General features: G+C 41.0%; 1 protein-coding gene across 1 annotated transcript in view; it reads right to left on the reverse strand.

The window, feature by feature from the left end:
* Positions 1-9,326: 9,326 nt before the first annotated feature.
* The window catches only part of LOC139789193 (transcription factor RFX3-like), a 135,357-nt gene continuing 119,632 nt past the window's right edge, over positions 9,327-25,051 (reverse strand). Inside the window, exons 15-16 of the mRNA XM_071729712.1 lie at positions 16,373-16,415; positions 9,327-16,013 (exon numbers count right to left, since the gene is read on the reverse strand). Of these exons, the coding sequence (XP_071585813.1) occupies positions 15,772-16,013; positions 16,373-16,415 (285 nt within the window). The 3' untranslated portion in view covers positions 9,327-15,771. The remainder of the gene's footprint in view (positions 16,014-16,372; positions 16,416-25,051) is intronic.

Consider the following 25,051-nt stretch of genomic DNA (forward strand, 5'->3'; position numbering starts at 1 on the left):
TACAAGAGGCACACTGGTTAGGTCCGAACCTTCCGCATCCCCCTGTACCCTGGTTCCCAAAACCCCCAAAGCCTCTACCCATTGCAACACCACCTCTCCCCCTGCCACAACCGCGACCTCTATTATTTCCATTGTTTCCACCTGCCGCTTGCCGCAAGACCACCAGCATGCTTGCCTGCTGTTTCTTTGTTGTCTCCTTTTCCCTATTATTATATACCTTCCATGCAACCTCCAATAACTTTTCCAAATTCCGTGTATCTTCTCCCTCTAACTTCTGCAACTTTTTCCTAATATCCTCCTGAGATTGACCCATAAAAAAAAATCAACGCCAGCTGCAATCTACCCGATTCAGCTTCCACATCCAAATCCGTGTACCTCCGCGCTGTTTCTTTTAGCCTTTCTAAAAATGCCGATGGGGATTCCCCCCCCTTATCCTGTCTCACAGAATACAACTTAGACCAATTCATCGTTTTTGGAATCCCCTCACGGACCCCTTCTACCAGTAAATCCTGGTAGTTTTTAACGCTCTATATCCCGCCAATGAATTGGGATTCCATTCGGGGTCCTCCCTTGGTACCAAATCATTCACCGAACCTTGTGCTACCTGCATTCTAATCAATTCCCTTGCCTGATTCGTCATCGCCCTGAACACCATCTCCTTTTCTGTAGAATCCATAATAGTGTCTAGCAACACCTGCAAATCATTCCAATCAGGATTCTGAGTCTTTATTACCATTTTCACAACCCGAGCCACTTTCTCAGGATTTTCCCTATACGCCCCCGCCGATTGCTTCCATATCATTAAATCGTTCGGCGAAAAAGGAACCTTTATCATCACCTTCCCTCCATCCGCTCCTACTGCCTCTCGCAGCGGAGCCATTAACTGAGGCTGCGACAAACCGCCTTCTCTCCCCAGCCTCCCTCTCCGAGCCCGCTCCGCAAGTGGCGTTCTCGGCTGATCAACCCAATCCTCCTGCTTTACCTCCTCCTTGGGTGACGAAGGAAGAGGGGCTCTAACCGGATTCACCGGGGGAGCCTCAGGAGGTGGAAGCGGCGGCGCGCTTGGGGAGACCAACAAAGACACATCCTCCTCCGAGAACCGTATTTTACGCTCTTTACAACCAGCACATTTATCACTTTCTACTTCCATGGTTTTTAACTCCAACAATCCACAAGCTTTTTGCCACTCAGGTTTTCCTTTTAGATAATAGAACAAATCCAAATACTGTAATTCATCCCATTTTTCACTTTCCCGCAAGAAACTCATCATAGGACTTAATATCTCAGGAGTTATTGTACCATTCCGCGGCCACTGCATTCCCTCTGTTTCATATTCAGGCCATACACGATTACAATAATCAATCAAAGTCTTCTTCCGCAATTCCTGCCTAAAATCACCCTCTTTCCAATGTTTTAACAGACAACCGAGAGGCGAATCCTCAGGAACATCCTTTTCGTCACAAAACAGAGCTCTAAAACTTTTAATCGGTAGCATGCTGACACCCGTACTTGCGTACTCACGCACACAAAACGCTGACACTCGTAACCCGTACTGGTGCGCACTCACACACACAAAACCAATATACGGCCGATTACCAAATCCCTATACCAAATACCAAACTTGCCTATACTCGTCGCCGCGAGTGGCAAGTGCTGGATCTGCACAGCTTTCTACTTGCCGTGTCTTACGACCAGCGCCTAGGCTTCCAAACAACCAACCCTTATACCAAATACCAAATACCAAACTTGCCTATACTCGTCGCCGCGAGTGGCAAGTGCTGGATCCGCACAGCTTTCTACTTGCTGTGTCTTACGACCAGCGCCTAGGCTTCCAAACAACCAACCCTTATACCAACCAACCTATAAGGAATAAAGCACCTTCGGGCTTACCTTATGGTCGTCCGTTGGGTGCGGGGTCGGGCACGGGCTGATGTCTCCTCCAGGAATCACCTGGTGCCGGCTTGGAGTGGATCAGCACGTGAACCGCCCCAGCCACCCCCGGAGTCCCATCTGGGTCGCCAGAAAACTGTTGCCCATAGTCAAGACACAAACCAACAGAGTGTCAGTTTATGCGGTGCTTTATTCGGGGCCCGGGAAACCTGAGGACTAGCGTCCCAAGTCAGGATTCCGACGATCCTCGTTTTCGGTTCAGCTTTTATACCCTTTTACAATGAAGCCTTCGTGCGGAATTTCAGTTGCAAAACAGTTATATACATCATGCAGATAACAATAGAAAGACATCCACAAACCACAAATCTCTCATACTTTTTCAACTTAAGATATTGTTTTAACTGTCTCCCACCACCAATCCCCCTTACATGCGTAATAACCCTTATCTTCAATGTCAGTTTACTTTTCTTCATGTTCTATATGCTTGACTAATCCCCTTTGATAAGCTGTTCCCCTCTTCCCAGCACATTCCTTGTTGATAAACTGTTCCCCTCTTCTCAGCACATTAGCACATTCCTTGCTAGTTTCCAAGACCCGCTCCCAGGGCATGTTTTTCTGGCTTGCTTGACCAGCCCGAACCTTAGCATAACTACTTCTAAATTTCTATTTCTTTCGCTACTTGCAACATTTGCCTCATAGGCTGAGGCATGGCACGTTATAAGGATCTTCAATGTTTTCATCAGTCTAGATCAGATCTCATACAGCCAATTCTTCCAGATACCTGATAGCTTTTTCAATTGTGGGTGCTTTGACCTGTGGGCAGTCTATTTCCTCTTTATAGGGATATCTTTCCCTTACAGCTGACAAGAGTCGTTTCCATAGGCTGGTGGTTCTAGCCTTTTCCCTAAACGCCTGATAAATACCTGCATCTTTGGCCAGGGATCCCAACTGCCTGGCTTCTCTTTGAGTTAATGTTATGGTAGCATCCCCGTCATTCCAGCATCAGAGTAACCAAGTGAGAAGTGGTTCACCTGCAAAACGGCTTTTCTCAGAGTACGCAAGTCTTTCATGGAATAGGACTGAGCATATTCTTCTGAGTCATCCTCAGCTGTCTCTGCTTTAGCTGCTCTACAAGGAGAGGCAGTATCCTCTATTTCCTCTATCACTTGGTGATGTAAACACTTTGAAAATACAAAATATGTCTCTCGAATCAGTATTTTTTCTGCTCCTTTTAAAATATACCAAAAATCCTCAATTAACAGATTTTTCCCCAAACTTAACTAGCTTCTGTTTTATATCATGCTTGACAAGCTCCTAAAGATAAGACTGCTTATCCGGTTGCCTCCTGGTACACAGTCCAGACAAAGGTAATAAATTGAGCAGGGTACCAAGGACTGAAAGATAATAATAAATAAAAGAGAAGTTCTTGAGATGGCAAAATCTGTGCAAGTCTGTGTGCCAGTGATTTATGAAAAGACAGAACTCCTTCTGCTGTATAAAACTCCAAGAGAAAAAGGAGAAGTGCGCGGCTCTTCTTCCCCCCCCTCTCTCGGCACTTCGGCTTCAGCTACGGGACAGAGAAGCGGCAGGAGGGACAGACCCTATGCACCCGACTACAGCCAGAGGCCAGGGCCAGCGGACGGCGATAACATCTTGATTACTCCCTCCTTCTTTTCTCTTCCTAACGACTCTTCTCTCCAAAGTAACTAATTGTATAAATCCTAAATAAATCCTTTTAACTTGTTAAAATCATAAAGCCTTGTTATTTTTGTAAATTCACGCCTCGTCTATGAGTAGTGGCTGAATTTTCCTCGCAAACAAAATATAAATAATAACTCGGATCGTAACACTTGGTCATCTCGTTTAGACTTCGAAGGGTTAAGGCTAATTTCTGATTTCAATTGTTTTGCTTTTCTCCTAGTTACAAGGTCAACAAGTAGCTGTGTGGGCTGAGGGGGAGAGGCTGTGGTATCTGCAGCAGTAGCAGCAGCAGGGCTCACTTTCTGAATGGCAGCAGTGTCTGTAGGGGTAGAGGCAGCAGCTGCAACTGTAGCAGATACACTGGCAATGCTCGCCATCCATATCTGAGTTGTGCCCTTGCGTGAGGGCGGGCGAGAAGCATCTGTGGAGGGAGGAGTGGGGGTGCTCTCTGTACCAGGGGCAGCTCTCACTCTCCGAACAGCAACTCTCAACCTCCAAAAAGGTATGCTCATTCTCATGACTGTGGTTTTTGTCTTACTCCTCACTGATATATGAGAAAAATTAACAGTGCCCACCAGAAGATTCAGAAATGAAATACTATTGCTACTAAAATCTGGTGGAGTCAGCCCGAAATAAGATGGAGTGGTATAATTTCCCAAATTAAAACTGAAAGTGTAATTACCAACTAAGGTTTTATCTCTGTATGAAACACCACTGCACCATGCACCACAATATACATCAGTATTGAGGACCATATTGCAACAATGGTTCTTGCAAGAACAAAAAGCAGCTCTTGCAAGAAATAAACCACATAGTAACACTAGTCCCAGCTGCAAAAGCAGATATCACATACCCTGAATACCAAAGGTATGGCATGATTGGTTTAATCTCTAACCCTGTGAAATTTTCAAAGAAAGGTCTGATCCCAATCAGCAAAGCCATATCGATATCCTCCCAGTCAAGTTGGAATTCAAACTATTCAGGCAAATTAGTCAAAATTTGAACTGGGGTCGAGCTATATTAGCTCGGGACCCACGTTTGGTGCCATTAAATCTGTCACGGTTTAACACTGTCCTGGCAATTAAACTGAATTACAGATGCTCTCTATTAATCCCCCTCCCAGATAAAGGAAGGAGAGAGACTTATGGGTTGGAAACTAAACTACACAGCTTTAATGAAACAGTAATAATAAAAGGAAAAAATTACTAAATATATACAAATATACAGGAAAATTGATACCACGTTCCTCCCCCCCTTTTCCCCCAACAACTCTCACTTCACCACCAAGGCTGCCCCGCAGCCTTAGGAAAGTCCCAGGCCAGACTCCTGGAGTCAGGAGCAGTCGGGATCTGGAGGCAGGAACACACAGTTTCAGGCTGGCACGGATCAGGACCACAGGCAGACGAACAGACCTAATCCTCCCAGGATGCCAAAGCAAGCAGGGACAGGCGAAGAAGGGGAAGCAGGAAGGGGTTTGACCCTCGTGATCCCTCAAATTTGTACTGAGTATGACGTGTATGGGATGGAATACTCTGTTTGGTCAACTCTGGCCATCTATCCGTTCCTCCCTAAGGGAGGGCTGGAGGTATGTGTAGGCAACAGGTGGCAGGACCTGCCGAGTAATGAACTCAGTTGGGTCTCAGGCCCCACCTTTTATTGGCCCTTGATCTTTGAGCATGCGCACTTGGGCCAGCCTTAACTGGGCACAGGTGAGGCTGAGCACCGACTGAGCTCATTACTCGGCAGGTCCTGCCACCTGTTGCCTACAGGTATGACCTTTTTACTCCTTCTCTCCTTCCGGAGGGCAAAATGTTCCTCAGAACTGAGCAGTGTCCTTGGTTCTGCATACCAGTCTCTAGCAGTAACTATAAACATCGAGTGTTATCAGTCCTAGAAGCTAGAAACTTGCTGTTAATTTCAGCAAGTGCAACTACTTACAAGAAACTTAGCTGAAAGCAAAAGTATAAGACAGAAAATTTCCTTTATCTTGGCCTAAACTAGGGCACGCTGATTCACACAATGTCAATTTAATGGAGGCTGCTTTACAATCAGTCAAAAAGGCAAAATGCTTTAATTGCGGTAAAGAGGGACATCTACCAAGAGATTGTAGGACAATTATTTGCATTTATCCTTGGTTTTGAGGATTTCCCTCAGCCTATCTTGACTATATCTTGACTGATAGCTGCTATGCAGAATATGTCTGTCAAAATATTGAAACAGCTTGGATAAAATATACTTCTAACCATGATCTTTTGCAGCTCTTTTATCGTTTACAGATGTTTGTACGCATGTGCTGTGCACCTTTTTTTATTACTCATATTCATGCACATTCCTCTCTACCAGGACCTCTGTCAGCAGGAAATGCTACAGCAGATAGTCAGGTACGAGCCTTTTTAGCAGATTCTGATACTCCCTTACCCATTCACTGTGCCATGGAAAGTCACTGTTTATTCCATCAGAATGCTGTGAGCCTGCGCAGGTATTTCCGCATTACTTGAAAGCAAGCACGACACATTGTGAGAACTTGTTCTGCCTGTGCTCCCTACCTTGCTGTACCTCACCCTGCAGTTAACCCTAGGGGTCTACTACCTAATGATTTGTGGCAGATGGATGTCACGCAGGTTTCCTCATTTGGCCATCAATCTTATGTCCATGTTTGTGTTGATGTCTATTCAGATTTTCTTTTTGCTTCTGCCTTAAGAGAAGAGGCTGTTCGTCATGTTATAACACACCTATTGACTGCTTTTTCTGTAATGGGCTTGCAGCATGCCGTTAAAACTGATAATGCCCCGGCATATACCAGTGTCTCTTTTGCTTGTTTTTTTCACTCTCATAATATTACCCTGACTACAGGTATTCCTTATAACTGTACAGGACAGACGCTTGTTGCACGCTGCCATCGGGACTTAAAGAATACGCTGCAAAAACAAAAAGGGGGACATTGGCTGGATTTCTTACACAGGAAATTAGTAAGGACACTTTATACATTAAATTTTTTAAACATTGATACAGAAGGCCATACAGCAGCTGAATGTCAACTTCAAACAACCTGTTTGCCACAGGTGCAATTGGAAGAATCCTTTAAAAGGGCAATGGAAAGGTCCTGATCCGATAAAGGTTTTGCTTGTGTCTTTCCAGAAACTGCAGATAAACCCATTTTGGTTCCAGAAAAGAATGTCTGAACCTGTGATGACGGGAGCCTTACAACACGTCATCAAATATTCCCTCCACCTGACCCTGCAGCCAAACAAACGATGGAGACGTCCGAGATCTCCAATCCAGAATACATGGAAGAAAGAACTGCCAACGTGGGGAAACATCAAAGCACTGATGGGTTGTGCAGTCAAAATGGTGAAAAATCAAGGTCATCCAGTGAAACCTGATTTGGTGCCTTTAGCAATGAAATGTTTCTTAAATGTATATGTATGGAAATCAAATTATAGTTAATCTTACATTATTGCATTCACTTATGAATTGTACCTTGCATCCTTTTATATTTCTATTGTCTACTGATCTTATTATTATCAATTGTAAGTAAGCCTTCTGTGTAGCTATCCAAAATACTATATACTCTAGTTTTATTAATCATCAAAACCATCATTTATAAAAAATAATTGTCTTCATGTTTAGAAAGACAGCATGTTAAAGAAATCCTTCCAACCACGTGCTGGACTCTGGCCCAGTCCCAGTCATCGCTGGTCAGGAGATGAAACAGATGTTTCCACATAAGGTAATATGCAAGTCATCTTGACTTGCTGGTTGTTTAGTATATAAAGTTGTACCCCCCTTGCAGACTTTGGATGCCTCACATACAGGTGGATGAACTGTGTAGGAATTTCCCACTTGCCAGGAAGGGTTTTCCAAATCCTCTCTGCAGCTGGGGCTCCCCAGAGACTGTGGATCTGGATGACGGTAATGTATGCAAGTGGTGATGTATAATAGAGGTTAGATGTTTAATGTTAAATTAAGAACTTAACATCAGGCTTGAAACCCCCCCACCCCCCAGTGTTCACGTGAATGCACACCAGGGGTTAACAACATATTGGCCCCACACGACAAGATGCTGGCCAAGCGTCTCCTACCACAATAAAGGGCAAGACTGGGTTGGCCTCTGCGTTTGCCACCAAGAAGAACTTAGAGCTCTGCTGCTGGCTGCAGTCCAGTAGGTGTTGAGCAGTGGGGACACATGCCATACCAGACCTTGATGTGAGGAATAGCTTCCTCTGTTATAAGAGGGCCATCTAGGAGGGGAGGACAGGCCTAAGTAGCTGGCACAAATGATGGAGGTTGAAAGGACCTCTTGAGTTTACCCAGTCCAAGAGTTCACAGGGAAATATGAGGCCTTTTTATCTGCTTTAAATCCCTTTCACGGTGGACTAGCCACATCATTTTTTCCCTATGTAGTAATAGGAGTTTTAATGGGCATTTTTGTTTGTTTTTTTAGAATCGTGACTCAGAGCACGATTAACCTGGACTGGGGTTCATAGAATACAATTATCCCTTTAAAAAAAAAAAAAAAAAAAAGGGGGATATGTGGAGGGCCGCCTCAATAATTTGAGAGACCTGAGAGCTAGTGTAAAGGCAAGGTCCCACGCTGCAAAGTAAGGCCGACCAAAGATAGCAACGAGGCAAGGTTAATCACCAGAAAAGATAGTAAGGAATTTGGAGAACAACTTATCTGAATAATGTGATTATGTATTCTATTAACTTTGGCTTTAACCAGGATGTTTCATTGTGGGAGAGTGCTGCATCTTGTAAGCAATGTCTGTAGCTAGCAAAACCATGATCTTTGTTTATTGTATATTGCTTATCTACCTTATGTGATGCCATGTTTTCTCTGCACTATAAAAGAGCACTGCTGATGAATAAAATCAGACATTACCACCGAGTAGATGTCTTGCCCACCCTCAAACTTTTTTCTCTAATTTTTTCTTCACTGCATTCACAAGAATTAGGGTGTTATATCAGCTGCTTGTGCAGACTCACAACATCCATGAAATGCAATACAACCTCAAATTGCAGTTTCTTCAGGGAACCAGTTCATCAACAGTGTGTACAATATTCAGTTCTCCCCAGTCAAATAACCCAAGGGTTACAAAAATGCCTCTGCCACCAGCAGTTCCTGAAAGGAGATAAGGAATACATCACTCCTCTACTTTCACTAGAGATAATTTATATTTTATAGATAAGTGCTTGGAAATGTTGGGTGCAACCTATTAACAGATCTAGATTCTGCCTAGAGAACACATTCTAATAGAGGAGGCCCAAATGCTTATGGACTATGCACACAATTTATTTGTAAGCAGATGAGGCAGATATGAACAGTGAAAGCAAAGACTGGATTCCCAAGAGAAACAGATATATTGCCCAAGCATGCAGGAATAGAGTTAGGAAAACCAAAGCTCAACTGGAGTTGGAACTAGCAAGGAATCGGTGGGGCAGAAGATATAGTGACCAATGTCATGGAAAAGGCTGAGGTATTCAATGCCTGTTTTTTACTTCAGTTTTCACCATTAAGTACAAAAAAATTTCAAGCTCTAGGAGGTAGCTTTCCTATCTTTTTTCTAAGCTTTATATGAAATACCCATTTCAATCCTGGTATTCCAAGCTCACTTAAAAGTTCTAGCATTCTGTTAATCGGTGGGTCTTCTCCAATTAAAATAGCATTCTACATTTTTAGATGCAAAACACAACCTGGAACAAACATTAGAGATCCATGAGAAACATGGCTTGATACAATAGAGATTTTATTGGTTTTTTTCAGATTAAATATGCTGAAATAAGTTAATGCTGCAAATATTTTCACAATTTTACTAAAACAAAGCCTGCAGTAGTAGGCTTTGGTGGGAATATATTAACAGCAATGAAGTCCAGATGCCAAAGTCCTCTTGTGCCTAACAGCCCAAGTTTAGATAGTAAAATTTATAATGGAAAATTATTCTTTATATTTAAAGTAACATATTAAATTCTGCAGTTATTGGAAGCATGAACAGCTATTTAATCAAGTTGACACTTCAAATAAAAATCTCTTTTGCAGTCTGAGAAACACCGTTAGTTTTTTAGTCCTAATACTGCTACATAAATATTAACTGTCTTATATAAAAGGCAGAAATTGAAATAATTTTTCTTTCAAAATTAATAGTATTACAATTTTAAATATTTAATTCTGTAAACCCAAAAACAATTCAAGTGTCGAATGTCTGCAACAGGAAAACAGATTTATTTATTTCAGAAGACAATACACAATTTTGTTTTGAAAAACACAAGAAAACTAGCCTGAGTTCATGTCTGAAATATTCAGAAAAATCCTACTGTCTTTAGCATGTTCCAGTCATAATTTTTAAACAACACACTAAAAGTTAATATATATTTTTATAATTATAAAAGTTTTCTAGTTATTGTACAGTACACAATACAAATTACCCACAAACTATTATTTATCTCCTTTCAATTTTGAGAGGACATGAGATACTAAAAGATTTAGCATTTTTCACACACACACAAAAAAATCACATCGGGAAATACATATTTACAAAATCAAATACATTGTACAAAATACTGCCAGATTATTCTATAAAGATGCTTTCCTTAATTGTGTCTAACTAATTTAAAACCAGAAAAACATTACATTATGTCACATGTCACATACAGTCTATGAAAAAGTTGCTTTCTTAATTTATATAATATATGCAGTAAATAGGAAAACAAAACAAAAGAACAAAAATTCTATTTCTCCTAGTGTTATTACGTTTCTGTGCCTGTGGGACCAAATAATGTAATCTGCCACTTACTAAGTGAAATTTAAATGATGGCACTTTAAAAAAATATAGTAGAAAGTAAATGGAACCAAGTAAGTTTCCTAGAAGATAAGAAAGCCCTGAGAGATGACAGAATTATTGATTGGCAAGCTCTAGCACTAACCTAATTACAGTTTACCACCTAAGGCAAAATTTCCCAAGTGTGTGAAAGGCACTCAAAGTTTATTCAATAGCCTCATTACTTATTTCCTCTAAATCCAAATTTCCATTGAAGATGAAAAACTTACTTTGGTACAAAATTATATTTTTCTGACACTTTAAATTTTTTTATTGGGTTGTTTAAGTATGATATTTATTGTTTCAATGCAAAACAATCACTTTAACAATGTATTTGGGAACTCATTATTTGTTTAAAAAAAAAAAAGAAAAAAATTTTGTAGGTATCAGCAAGTCGAAAGATGCTGGATTAGGTCCCTGGTAGACACCAATCAAGGTGAGGTCATCCCTCCACAGTCTTAATTTTTAAAAAATATTGTTTATTTTAGGGTAATGTGTACCCAGTGCTGAAAGTTCTTGCAAGGAAGCACTTACGAACATAAGAGCATTTCCCCAATTCAGATTTCAGTGAGGGTCATTTTGATGCTTGAAGTCTTCTTATGGACTTTTTTCTCTACAATGAATTTCAGCCTTAATGATTAATGGCTGCTCATGGCTTTTTGTCTGCTCATTGCCTGGACAAGTGTACACTTTGCTGGGTAAAATAATGACTGGATGGCCAGGCCCAAAGAATTGTGGTGAATGGAGCTAAATACAGTTGGTGGCTGGTCACAAATGGAGTTCCCCAGGGCTCCATATTGAGGCCAGTTCTCTTTATCAATGCTCTGGATGAGGGGATCAAGTGCACTCTCAGTAATTTTGCGGATGACACCAAGTTGGGTGGGAGTGTTCATCTGCTTGAGAGTAGGTAGGCTCTGCAGAGGGGTATGAACAGGCTGAGTCGATGGACTGAGGCCAATTTTATGAGATTTAATGAAGCTTAGTGTCAGGTCTTGCACTTGGGTCACAACCCCATGAAATGATAAAGGTTTGGAGAAGACCAGTTGGAAAGCTGCCCAGAGGAAAAGAACCTGGGGGTATTGGTCGATTGCTGGCTCAATACAAGCCAGCAGTGTTTACAGGGGCAAGAAAGCCAACAGCATCCTGACTTCTATGAGAAATAGTGTGGCCAGCAGGAGAAGGGAAGTGATTGTTCCTTTGTACTTGGCACTGGCAAGGCCACACCTTGAATGCTGTGTTCAATTTTGGGCTCCTCACTATAAGAAGGACATTGAGGTGCTGGAGCGCATCCAAAGAAGGGCAACAAAGCTGGTGAAGGGTCTAAGAGGACAAGTCTTAACTTAGTTTGGAGGAGTCTGAGGGGAGACCTTATCACTCTCTATAACTATATGAAAGGAGGTTGTACTTAGGTGGGTGTCAGTCTTTTCTCCAAAGTGACAAGTAATAGGATGAGAGGAAATTGCCTGTAGTTGTGCCAGAGGCGGTCTAGATAGGAAAAATTTTTTCACTGAAGGGGTTGTCAAACATGGGAATAGGCTTCCCAGGTAATTGGTTGAATCACCATCTCTGGAGTTATTTGAAAGACTAAATGTGGCACTTAGGGACATGGTTTAGTGGTGAATTTGGCAATGCTAGGTTAATGGTTTGATGTGAGCTTAAAGGTCTTTTCCAATCCAAACCACTCTATGATTCTATTGGTTACAAAACTATTTTTACCAAATGTTTAGTTACTCAGGGCTTCCAACCCCAACATTTTATATGCTGGGTTTCTTTTTTTTATAATAAAAAAAAAATCATAATAAACTAAGAGAGTTTAAATGATCAAACTATGACATATTTTCCTCAAACAAAAACTAGGCAGTCACTTTGTAAGTGGCTTACGGTAAAATGGGTAAATCCAGGTCTGCTGGCATATAAAATCACTAGCAGAAATGCTCAAGGCATGCAAACTGGGCATTTATAATAAATTATGAATAAAATATTGTTAAATTAAAACTTTGAGTACTGTATTTGTATTAACTGACTAAAAATCTTTACAACTTACTTGCACTATACTATTGATGTAATTCCACTAAACAATATAATGAGACTTTTTTTTCATTCAGCTAGATTTGAATAAATACATCTGCACCTAGTGTTGCTGTTGGTACTGGAAGGAACCAGTAGAAAAGTTCAGAAAGGTGGTATTTCTATAATTTTCAACAACTCTCGACTCACTTTTGAACTTTTTCCTTTGTTCTGGTAAGTACTACTTGTAAGAAAAAAGGACTTTTTTAAACACAGCAGAAGGCAGGTGTAGTTTCTAGGTGTTTGTGTTTTTCTTTCTAAATTCTGATATTCAATAATCCAAACTGCCTCCTTTTAGAGGAAACTGAATCTAGTGCCTCTGTCTTTCCATTAGTTCACATCACAGTGACTGAATGTTAAAAGTAAAATGAATACAAGTGTCCTTTTTGTCTATTTATCAGATAGACTGCAGAAAATTTGATTGAAAACATACCAAGGGTTCTGTAAAATTAATTCTCTTATTAACTAAGTAGTTTTGATTTTATTTTTATAGTTCTTAATTTACAGTATTAGAATGTTTAAATATTACCCTATATTTTTTCAAAATAGTATTTTTTTTTTAAACCTCCATCTTGTAAAGGTATCCTAAAGTAAACAACTTATGTTTGTAAAGTCAAATATTTGATTTCTCCAGGTATTTATGCAATTATGGAAACAAAATAGCAGAAGTAGTGTTCTGCAGCAAACAGCATGTTGAGGGCAGTGAATAATTTAGCCTAAATCTATTGAGACTTCTGTGAAAAAGGATGTTTCTGTCTAGTATGTAAATATTTAATTTAAGAATAAAAATATATATATATATATATTTTGTGGGGGTTTTGTACTACAGGAACAATGATCTCCTGTTCAAAATATCAGTCAAAGGATATTCAAGTCCCACCTCTCAGCAACAACAAATCCAACATTCTACCAATAAATGACAATGATAAAAAAAGATTTAAGGTTTGTCAACACAAAATTTGAAACCAGGCAATACATGCCAACAGTACAGCATAGACCACTCTATTTTAAAAATGGAAAATGCTGAGTGTCTCATGTTATTTTACTTGTTAAAATCTTATAATTCAAAATAAAATGGTGTAAATATTTATCATAGGTTTGTATTTAGGACTTTTTGTGAAGGGTGCTGATTTCTAAAGAAAAACCTCAACATGCAGTGATATTTGGGATTAAAAAATCTATGAGGATTCAGTGCACAGGTGAATTAGAATGGAGCAGTTGGTCTCCTAATTTTGCTTATCCATTTACAAATAATTTTGTACACTGAAAAATGTTAGGACATCTTAGTTGATCTGTAACCATTCTTGGAGCACATGAAAGCTCTAGCAATAAATTTCTTTGCTAAAATATACTGTTCATTTCACATGCTGTTCACCCATTTGGTATATATGATTTTTTAAAAATCAACCAAAAGCCATACTAAATAAAACAAGAGACTCCCTAATTTTTTTATAGTCCTTTCTATAAAACTGATTTTTTATTCTCTACGTGAATTTTTTACTTTTATTTATTTTCACTGTTATAGCTTAGCAAATCCATGTCTGCTTTAAAAATAATGAAAATGCTTAAAATAATCCGAAAAAACCCAAAGATGTTTGACGTCAATTCATTCGGATTATATAAACTATAAGTTGTAATCATTAAAAAATAGCATCAGGCTGGCACCCTACCACATATACAAATTTTAAATATGCGCTGCATTATGTACCTGCTCATTTATTTAGTCTGACTTTTTAAAATTAAAATCTGACAAGGGTTTAAAAATACATAACCATGCTCATGACTAGTGTCCATTTACTTTATTAACAGCATTTGAAGTTCTTATTAAAGCTAGTTTTGCTTTTCAAGTTCCCAAGCAAATTTTATTTGTAATAAAGTGAAATTCATCTAGCAACAAGAGAAAATATCTTTATTATCAATTTTAAGAGGGATATTAAAGTCACTTAATAAGAAACCCCCATTTTTTTTTTAAATCTATGTAACCTGCCCATAATATTAGGACATTTGAAAGTGGCAGGCACACCTAGTGAAATAAATTTTAAGAGTTATTAAGAACAACAAAAAAACCTGAATCTTAGTGTCAGTTCTGTTTAAGGCACCATGTAATAGCCGAGGTACAATGATCCCTGATGTACATTCTTAAATGGCAATGGTCCATCTAGCCACCTATTAAAAATCAATGCAATTGGGAATAAGTACAAGTAAAGTGTGCCAGTTATACTACCTTATTAAATTTTTGTAAAAATTTAAACTCACTTTAATAATCAGGAAATATATTTTGAAAAGAAAATTATGCAGGTTGCTACATTCCTTACGTTCTATAAATTATCATTTCTGAAAGCAGCAGATTGAAGTAGTAGTAGGAAAAGCCCTGTAATAGAAATAATCCAAAAGTAATGTTTTCCTGCCTGTGTAGTTCAGCATAAGTAGCATGTACACTTAAAAAAAAAAAATTAGGTTACTTCTTTTCTGGTTCAGTTTCTGTCAACTGAAGTACTACTCAACAATGAAAAGCATCTGTTCAGTGGTCTCATATATAGAATCAGTAGTCTCCAAAACCAGAGGATCTGGCATGCAAATAAAATCTGGAGTTGTTGATTTTAAAGGAAGCTTGTTTGGTTTACATGATGACCCGATAATTGGGCATGTCTACAGTGTTCACATTACCACATTGTTACAATTCTATCATTCTGCATTTGCAAATGCAGCAAAACCACTTCTTCCTAAGAGAAAGAAAGCAGTAGATCCTCCCAGTCCTCTAACATAATGAAAAAAATAACCCCTCAATACTTACAATTTTAGCAAAATAGTGTCTTCTGTTCAATGAAAAGCACCTTTTATAACAAATTTGATGCATCTGCTGTTAAATGAGCATGCCTCTGGTATAAGTCAAAGAAAGTATGTCTTTTAATATTTCACAGAAGTGTATCTAATTAAAATCCTATGTATATGAAATCATTATGACAAATAATTAACATTAAAATATTTAAAACTATTAAAAAGATAAATTACTTTAAGAGGACAAAAGCATTAACATTAAAAGCATGGCAAAAATCTTCCCTTGACACTTGAAACTAGGAAAACTCATAATATCGAGTAACCAAAGTAAAATTATTTTGCTTACAAATATTTTTAAACATCTGGAAAAATGCATGCACCCATTTCATTTCACAACTCCAATGAAAGGTAACGTTCAGCACAGCTAAAATTTGATAAGTCAAATTTCAGACCTATTCTTCCCCCCCTCTGTCAAGTCCAGCATCAACAGGGCTATTGTAGTTGGGAGGACACTTCAATATTAGACTGCAGTATATGTATTTCCAGTAGCACTGCACTGTCTGACAGTCTGAGTATTTGTAACTATGTGCTCATTCTGAAGTGGGTTCAGGAGGCTCTGCTCTACTCCACTCTCAAGCACTGGCTGCTGCATGCAGCCCACCTGAAATGCCTGGTTTAGTTCTGTTTTCTCCCTCTTAGCTTGTGGCTCTCCATTTTCATCCAGCTCTTCTTCTGTTTCACTCTCAACTTCACTATCCTCATCTGCACAAAAAAAAAAAAAAGAAAAAACAAAACAAAACCAAACCAACCAACCAACCAAAAAAAACCAACCAAGAAAAAGTAGCACAAAGGGAAAAAAATCTAAATACAAGGGCCTTTATTTTGCAAATAACACGAAATATGAAAACTATTAAGAACCTAGAGTATTCTAGTCATTATTGTATACTATATATACTGTATAGCATATTGTACTCATATAATTCTAATATACACATAATTAAAATTATGATACAGCTTTAGATTCTGCTTTACTATATTTTCAAAAAATAAGGACTTGTTTTGCTCCAAGAGGCACATTAGTTAAATTTAAAATTAAACATTTGAGACATTTGACTGCTTACCTTTATCCATATTTCCAGGGGATACAGCATTTAAATCACCAAACTGCAAAATAAATAATAAAAAGTGTGGACACAGTCTTCCTTCCTCACTTTCCTTGTCTGAATCATCTACCCCTTTCTTAAATGAGAAGCAGCAGAGCATAATTTGATGAGTGAATCTCAAATGAAAGTACAATATTTAGATTAATATATTTCTACCCATACCTGAATCAGTCCTTTCCAGAAATATGGAAAGATAAAATTTAATTGAATACTAAACCAGCATAAGAAGCAGCAACAGCCCTGCCCTTCCAGGTTCCCTGACACATACTCCTCACCTCCTCATAACCATCCATTCAGACCTTAAGTGTTCACATGGCCATGACAGAACCACATGAAAGAACTGAGTATCTAGCATATCTCTGGACAACCTGTTCCAGTGTTTCACCACTCCCATTGTAAAAAATTTTCTTCCTTATATCTAGTCTAAATCTAGCCTCTTTTAGTTTAAAATCATTACCCCTTGTCCTATTGATACAGGCCCTACTAAAATGTTTGTTCCCATCTTTCTTTTTCAGCCCTCCTCCATTTTTGTGGTCCTCCTCTGCACCTGTTCCAACAGGCCCCATGACTTTTTCCCTTGTCCCCAGAACTCTGTAGACACTCTTGATGCTTTCAAGGTCATCCCTTGCAGTATCACTGCTGTCCACATGGATGAGCAGCAGAAGATAATAGTCTGTCTTCATAGGAGAGGTGCTCCAGCCCTTTGATCTTCGTGGCCCTCTTCTGGATTTGCTCCAGGAGCTCCATGTCCTTCTTAAGTTGGAGGCCCAAGAACTGGACATAGTACTCCAGGTGGAGCCTCATGAGAGCAGAGTAGAGGGGAAGAATCACCTCCATCGACCTGCCAGACACAATTCTTCTGATGTAGCCCAGGATATGGTTGGCTTTCTGGACTGCAAGCACACATTGCCGGCTCATATCCAGCTTCTCATCTACCAGTACCCTCAAGTCATTCTCCATAGAGCTGCTCTCAATACCTTCATCCCTCAGCCTATATTGATACTGGGAGTTGCGCTGACCCATGTGCAGGACCTTGCACTTGGCCTTGTTGAATATCATGAGGTTCACATGGGCCCACTTCTCAAGCTTGTCCAGGTCCCTCTGAATGACATCCCATCCCTTAGGCATGCCAACAGAACCACTCAGTTCGGTGTCATCCTTACACTTGCTGAGAGTGCACTTGATCCCACTGTCTATGTCATTGATAAAGATATTTAGCAGAACTGGTCCCAATACAAACCCCTGAGGGACACCACTTGTCACGGCTCTTCATATGGACATCAAACCATTGATCACTACCCTCTGGGTGCAATCATCCAACCAGTTCTTCATCCACTGAACAGTCCATCCATCAAATACCTCTGTCTTCAATTTAGAGAGATGAATGTTTTGGGCAACTGTATCAAAAGCCTTACAGAAGTCCAAATAGATGACATCCATAGCTCTTCCCTTGTCCACTGATGCAGTCACTCCATCAAAGAAAGCCATTAGGTTGGTGAGTCAGGACTTGGCCTTGGTAAAGCCATGCTGGCAGTCTTGAATCACCTTCCTGTCCTCCATCCATATGTCTTGGCATAGGTTCTAGGAGCATCTGTTCCGTGATCTTCCCAGGCACAAAGCTGAGTCTGACAGGTCAGTAGTTCCCAGGGTCCTCCTTTCAACCCTTTTTAAAAATGGGTGCACTCTTTCCCTTTTTCCAGTTAAATAACATGGAGAGTGGCTTGGCAACTACATCAACCAATTCCCTCAGGACTCTGGTATGCATCTTATCAGGTCCCATAGACTTATACCTATTTATGTTCCTCAAGTGGCTACGAACTTGATCTCTTAAAGTGGGAGGTACTTTTTTCCCCCAGTCCCTAACTTGTGGTTGTAGAATTGTCACAATAAGAAAAGACTTCTAAGATCACCCTGTCCAACTGTCAACCCAGAAAACAAACAAAAAAAACCAAACAAAAATCACCATGCCACTAGTGCATGTCCTTAAGTGCATATACTTAGTGCATGTCCTTAAGTGTCATATACAGTTTTTAAATACTTCCAGGGATGGTGACTTCACCACCTCCCTGGGCAGCTTGTTCCAGCACCTGAATACTTTTAGTTAAGAATTTATTCCTAATATCTAGTCTAAACCTCCCCTGGTGCAACTTCATGCCATTTCCTCTAGTCCTATCATTATTTACTTGAGAGAAGAGGTCAACACCCACCTCACTTCAACCTCCTTTCAGGTAGTTGTAGAGAGCAATTAGGTCTCCTCTCAGCCTCCCTTTCTCCAAACTAAACATTCCCAATGCCCTTAGCCTCTCCTCATAGGACTTGATCTCCAAACCCTTTACCAGCTTGGTTGCCATTCTCTGAACTCTCTCTAGCAGCAAAATGTCTTTCTTGTAGCGACCGGCCCAGAACTCAAGGTGCAGCCTCACCAGTTCCCAGTAGAGGGGCATGATCACTTCCCTTCTCCTGCTGTCTACACTATTCCTGATGAAAGCCAGGATGTCGTTGGCCTTCTTGGCCACCTATACACACTGCTAGCTCATATTCAGATGGCTGTCAAACAACAGCCCCATATCCTTTTCTGCACAGCAGCTTTCCAGCCACTCCTCCTCAAGCCTGTAGCATTGAATGGGGTTGTTGTGACCAAAGTGCAGGACCTGGCACTTGGCCTTGTTGAACATCATAAAACAACAAGTTACACTCAGTCCCTTCAGTAAGACAATGGACTGTAAAGGGGAAGCTTGTGGTCAATACATAGAATTTTTTTCTCTGCCATTCCTTCCTTCTCACACTTTTCCTCTGGTCTGGTGTGGGTTCTCCACAGGCTGCAGTTCCTTTGGGAATATCCCACTGTTCTGGAGGTTCTCTACAGGCTGTAGGGAATACCTGCTCCACCATGGAAGATGTTCTATTTGTCTGACCTTGGTGTTCCCTCTGCTGTTTCTCACTCTTTTGTTTCCTCCTCCTGTGCCTGTCTGATGTTTTCAACCCTTTCTTATATATGTTTTCACAGAGGCACCCAAAACTTTGCTGATTGGCTCAGCTTTGGCCTGGGGAGGTTCTTTTGACAAGCCAGTCTGAAAAAGAGAAAGATCCTGACAGGATTAACTCCTGTAAGGAGAGGAGAGCAGGCCAAGCTGTTTGTGTGAATTTATGTAGAATTAAAACTTGTAATATGTTAATGAATTTGTATTCATAAGCAGTAAAATTCAGGGTTAAACTGAGAAAGAAGTGAACAAAGCAGCTGAGACATGTCATTTTCCACTAGAACAATGTAACCAAACACAAGGCCAGAACAGGATTAACTTCTGTCTCGAAGATAATTAAAAGTGTAGGTCTTGTTCTTAAAACAAGACACTGCCAAGGCCATTTAGGCGCCAGCTGGGCACCAAAGAATGTGAACATCTGCACAAGAAGGACATAAAAGATGTCACCACCAACAGATAAGAAGAAAGTTATGGATAGGGTCTGATATCGCCTTGTAACAATATAATGAAGTCAGCAAGAATTGAGAATGTAACGATGTTGTAACCTCCCCTTTTACTCTATAAATACCCTAACCCTTTCCCTTAACCCTCGGAACTCTTTGTCCAGCAAGAGCTGGGAGTTCCCCGGATCCGTAAATAAATACCTTTGCTGTTTAAAGGCTTAAAACTCTGTCTCTAAACAGTTTTATTAGGCCTTTTTGGGCTTCAATTTGGCGACCGTGGCAGGACTGGACTCTGTCGTGCCGTGATCCAGGGGAAGCCGGGGACGCTTTTGGGGCCCCCCGACGAATTCTGTCGGATAAGCCTCCCCTACTCCCTTGGCTCCTACGCACCGATGGACACCAGACCTTCCTCATACTGCACAGGTATTTATATATATATTTGTTTGGGTTTTGAGGCCTCCAGGGAAAGGGAGGTTCGAGTCCTCCCAAGATTTACAGGGACGTGGGGGACGCCCCCAGACTGGCAGGTTCGAGTCCAGGCCAGGTCTGAGTCCCTTTTCAGGGTTAAGCGGTTCAAGTCCAGTTAACCCTGATTTTCAAAGAGAAGGGTTCGAGTCCCTTCCTGGGTTTAAGTCCCCAGGAGAATTGTACAGTATTGATAACAGGCATCTGTTAATACTGTGGTCGTTGATTCTGGGATCCCTCGCTTATATGTTGGTTGTTGATTGTGCTATCTTGTTGCGCCGCTTTTAAGAGAATTAAGTGTTTTGAGTGTTTGTTGCGCCGCTTTTAAGAGAGTTAAATGTTTTGAGTGATTACGCGTCCCTGTTGAAGAAAAGTTTAATAGCTTTATCTTCGGGGGCGGTTGCGGGGAGTCTTACCGCAGCACCGGCAGGTATTCGTTGTTTATAGCGGCATCTTGTGACCGTAGGCGGTAAAGCAACGTGTAAGGTTCTGTGTAAAATTTTACCTGTGCAAAGTTCTGACTGAAAGTGCGTATGTGTGCGTGAAAGTGAGTGATTGAGACACAATTTAATTGCCAAGCGAGTGTGGAGTCCCGATTTGCGTTTCCGTGTCACCCGCGAGGGGGCCGGCCAGAGACGGACGAAGCGATTGGTGTGAATGTGGATTGTTAAAACAAAATAAGAAGTGCTCTTGAATGCTAGAATAAGTTGAGTAAGGTGTTGAAATTGTAAGTTGCTGAAATCTGAATAGAATTTGGTAATCCAGAAAGGGCCCCCCCCCCCACAGTTGTAACCTCTGGAGTAGGCATAATGGGGACTGAACAGAGTAAGGAAAATAATGCTAAAACCCCCTTGGGATGCATTTTAAAGCATTGGAAGGAGTTAGGTGGAATGCCAGGGGGAAATATAAAGAAAAAGACACTTGTGAAATATTGTCAAGATTGGTGGCCTCTGTATAAACTAGATGATGGAGAAAAATGGCCACCGGGGGGGGTGAGTTTAAACTATAATACCATCCTACAACTTCTGCTGTTTCTCCGTAGAATAGAAAAGTGGGATGAAGTAATGCATGCAGACGTTCTTTACTTTAAGGGATAAGCAGGAATGGCAAAAAAATTGTGGAATAAATGTATCACCTCAAGATCCCTTTGTTTTAGCACTAGAACAGGATCAGAAAAACAGCAAGCTAAAGGAACGCTGTTGTGATGCTTGTAGCATAGGGAAACGATGCCTTAAGTTGAAAGAAAAAAATAGTGAAGCGGAAAGTACCGTTAGCCTCCAAGAATATCAGCCCCTTGTGCCAGGATGTGGAGTACCACCGCCAATATCACAACAGGAAAGCGGCAGTAGCTCCGTAGAATTGGGAAGCGAGAAAAGAGAAGAATTGAAAAGTGTTCAGCGAAAGCCGGTAGGGGGAGACAAAGACCAGGAGAAAACACCGCAGGAGACAGGGAAAAGGGTGAAGAAGAGAGACAACAGAGCAGACACCAAAAACCTGGGAGATGATCCCGGAGAAGGGACTAGCTATCCATATTACACAAGGGCAACCGAGCGAAAGGAAAAGGAAAGGGAGGCAGAAATGGCAAAAATAGGAGAAGAGAGAGCAAAATTGGAAATAGAGAAAGCGAGACTCTGATCTGGTTTACAGTGCTAGATTTAAAAGATGCATTTTTCTGTCTTACCTTAGGCCCAGAAGGCCAAAAGATTCTTGCCTTCAAATGGGAGTTTGTTAATAAAGGGAGAAAAAACACAACTAACCTGGACGGTGTTACCTCAAGGTTATGAAAATAGTCCTACAATATTTGGAAATCAATTGGCCAAAGAATTGGAACAGTGGGAACGGCCACAGGGAGAGGGCACTCTTCTGCAATATGTGGATGATTTACTGATAGCAACTGAAACAGAAGAACAATGTAGAACAATGTGTTGAGTGGACAATCTCGTTGTTAAATTTCTTGGGTCTAAACGGTTATTGAGTCTCCCAACAGAAAGCACAGCTGGGGCAGGAAAAGGTGGTCTACCTAGGATATGAGATCTCTGGAGGACAGCGATCTCTAGGAACAGCGAGGAAAGAAGCTATCTGCCAGATGCCCAGGCCTGAAATGGTGAGAGACCTGCGAGCCTTCCTAGGAATGACAGGTTGGTGTTGCCTGTGGATGTATCAGTACGGGATACATGCCAAACCTCTGTATGATTTGTTGAAAGAGTCTAAAAATATTCTAGTCTGGACTCCTGAGGCAGAAACAGCCTTTAAAAGAATGAAACAAGAGCTGATGAAAGCCCCAGAATTAGGTCTACCTGATGTAACAAAGCCATTTTGGCTGTTCTCACATGAATGCCAGGGAATGGCCCTGGGAGTCCTAGCTCAACAATTGGGACCATACAAAAGGGCTGTGGCTTACTTCTCTAAGCAACTAGACGAAGTAAGTAAAGGATGGCCCACATGCCTGAAGGCAGTGGCTGCAGTAATCATAAACACAGAAGAGGCCAGAAAACTCACTATGGGCCAGAAAATGACTGTATTAGTGTCCCACACTGTATCAGCAGTACTGGAACAGAAAGGTGGCCATTGGCTGTCACCTTCTCGGTTCCTGAAGTACCAGGCAATTTTAGTTGAATCAGATGACATAACCATTCAAGTGACTAATGTTGTCAACCCAGCATCATTCCTAGAAGGAAGAGTGTCAGCAGAGCCAATTGAGCATGACTGCCTAGAAACCATCAAGGCTGTGTATTCCAGTCGTCCGGATCTCAAGGAAGACACACTCGAAGGGGCAGATGACTGGTTCTTGGATGGCAGTAGCTTTGTAAAGCAGGGGGTAAGGAAGGCTGGCTAGGCAGTAACTACAACAGAGCAGGTAATTGAATCAAATCCCTTGCCTGTGGGAACTTCAGCACAGAAGGCCAAACTAATAGCTCTTACCCGAGCCCTCGAGCTGGCAAAAGGGAAAAGAATTAATATATGGACGGATTCTAAGTATGCTTTCTCCATCGTGCATGCCCATGGGGCAATCTGGAAGGAGCGAGGACTGCTGACTTCCCAGGGAAGACCCATAAAATATGCGGAAGAAATCCTACAGTTGCTGGAGGCTGTTCAGCTCCCAACCCAAGTGGCCATAATGCATTGTAAGGGGCACCTGAAAGGTAACACCGTTCCAGAAATAGGTAATAGAGCAGCAGATGCGGAAGCTAAATTAGCTGCTGCAAGAGCCAAGGATTTAGTATTGGCCCTGGTACCAGAAGAACTAGATACTAATTTTCAACCAGAGTACCAGGAATCAGACCATAAGTGGATACAAAGAAACAAAGGTAAAATGTTAGATAGTGGATGGGGTCAGCTAGAAACAGGACAACTAGTGCTGCCAGAGAAATTAGTATGGCAATTTGTAAAAACAGAACATGACAAGGCCCACTGGGGAGTAGATCCTCTTTATCAGCATTTAAAAGTTAGAATATCAGGGCCAAAGCTATTCACAGCAGTGAAACAGGTCACATCCCAATGTGAACGCTGTTTGAAAAATAATCCAAACACGGGAACAAAGGTACACCAGGGAGTAATTGATAGAGGAAAATTCCCAGGGGAAGTGTGGCAGATTGATTTCTCTGAACTCCCAAGGAAAGGGGGTATAAATACCTCTTGGTTTTGACTGATACATTTTCTGGGTGGCCTGAAGCGTTCCCATGCAGAACAAACAAAGAAAGAGAAGTAACTAAAGTCTTGTTTAATGAAATCATACCAAGGTTCGGGGTGCCTAGGAGCATCTCTGCAGACAGAGGCTCGCACTTTTGTGCTAAAATTGTACGAGCAATAAGTAAGGCACTGCAAATCAAATGGCAATTGCACACGCCTTATAGACCTCAAGCTAGTGGGCAAGTAGAAAAGATGAATCATCTTATTAAACAACAAATTGCAAAAATATGCCAGGAAACTAACTTGCAGTGGCACCAAGCCTTACCTATTGCTCTAATCAGACTAAGGGTGAAACCCCGCTCAAAAGAAAAACTGAGCCCGTTTGAAATTTTATATGGGAGACCTTATGCAATGCAGACTGTAAATAGTGAGGCTGTAGATCAAATAGGTAATCAATATGTGTATGATTATGTTATAGCTGTGGGGAAGCACTTTGATAAAAATGCCACGGTGGTCGTGGACCACCAACCTAAGCAACCTGATTGTAAATTGCATCCTTTTAATCCTGGTGATTGGATATATGTTCAGAATCTTTTAGGGAAACCTCTGCAAGAGAAATGGGAAGGACCCTTTCAAGTGTTGCTCACCACCTTCACTGCAGTTCGAATTAAGGAGCGACCCACCTGGATCCACTACTCCCGAGTCAAGAGGGCCCCTGAACATTGCCAAGAACGTTCCTGAAGGAGCTCGACATTATGAACTGGCGACCTTTAGTGTTGATGCTTGGACTCTGGATAAGTATGACCTTATCACAAAACATTGCCCAGGGATGGCCATGGTCGGGTACACGGATAGTTAAGGCAATACCATGGGTTGGCACACCACACATGGTATTACACCCCGAGTCTGGCTTAAACATTCAGGTGCTACGTAACAACCAGGCATACAAGCAAAAAGACTGGAGTCAAAACAAAGGCCAATTAGACTCCTTAACAGGAGAAGAAGGGGATGAAATCCAGATAGGGTGTAAGAGTACTAATGTGAAAAGACAGGAAGGTGAACAATTCCCCATAATGACAACCGATCACAGGTTTATTATGTAGGAAATGGCTGTGCAT

The sequence above is a fragment of the Heliangelus exortis genome, chromosome W (assembly GCF_036169615.1).
Source record: "Heliangelus exortis chromosome W, bHelExo1.hap1, whole genome shotgun sequence".
NCBI lineage: Eukaryota > Metazoa > Chordata > Aves > Apodiformes > Trochilidae > Heliangelus > Heliangelus exortis.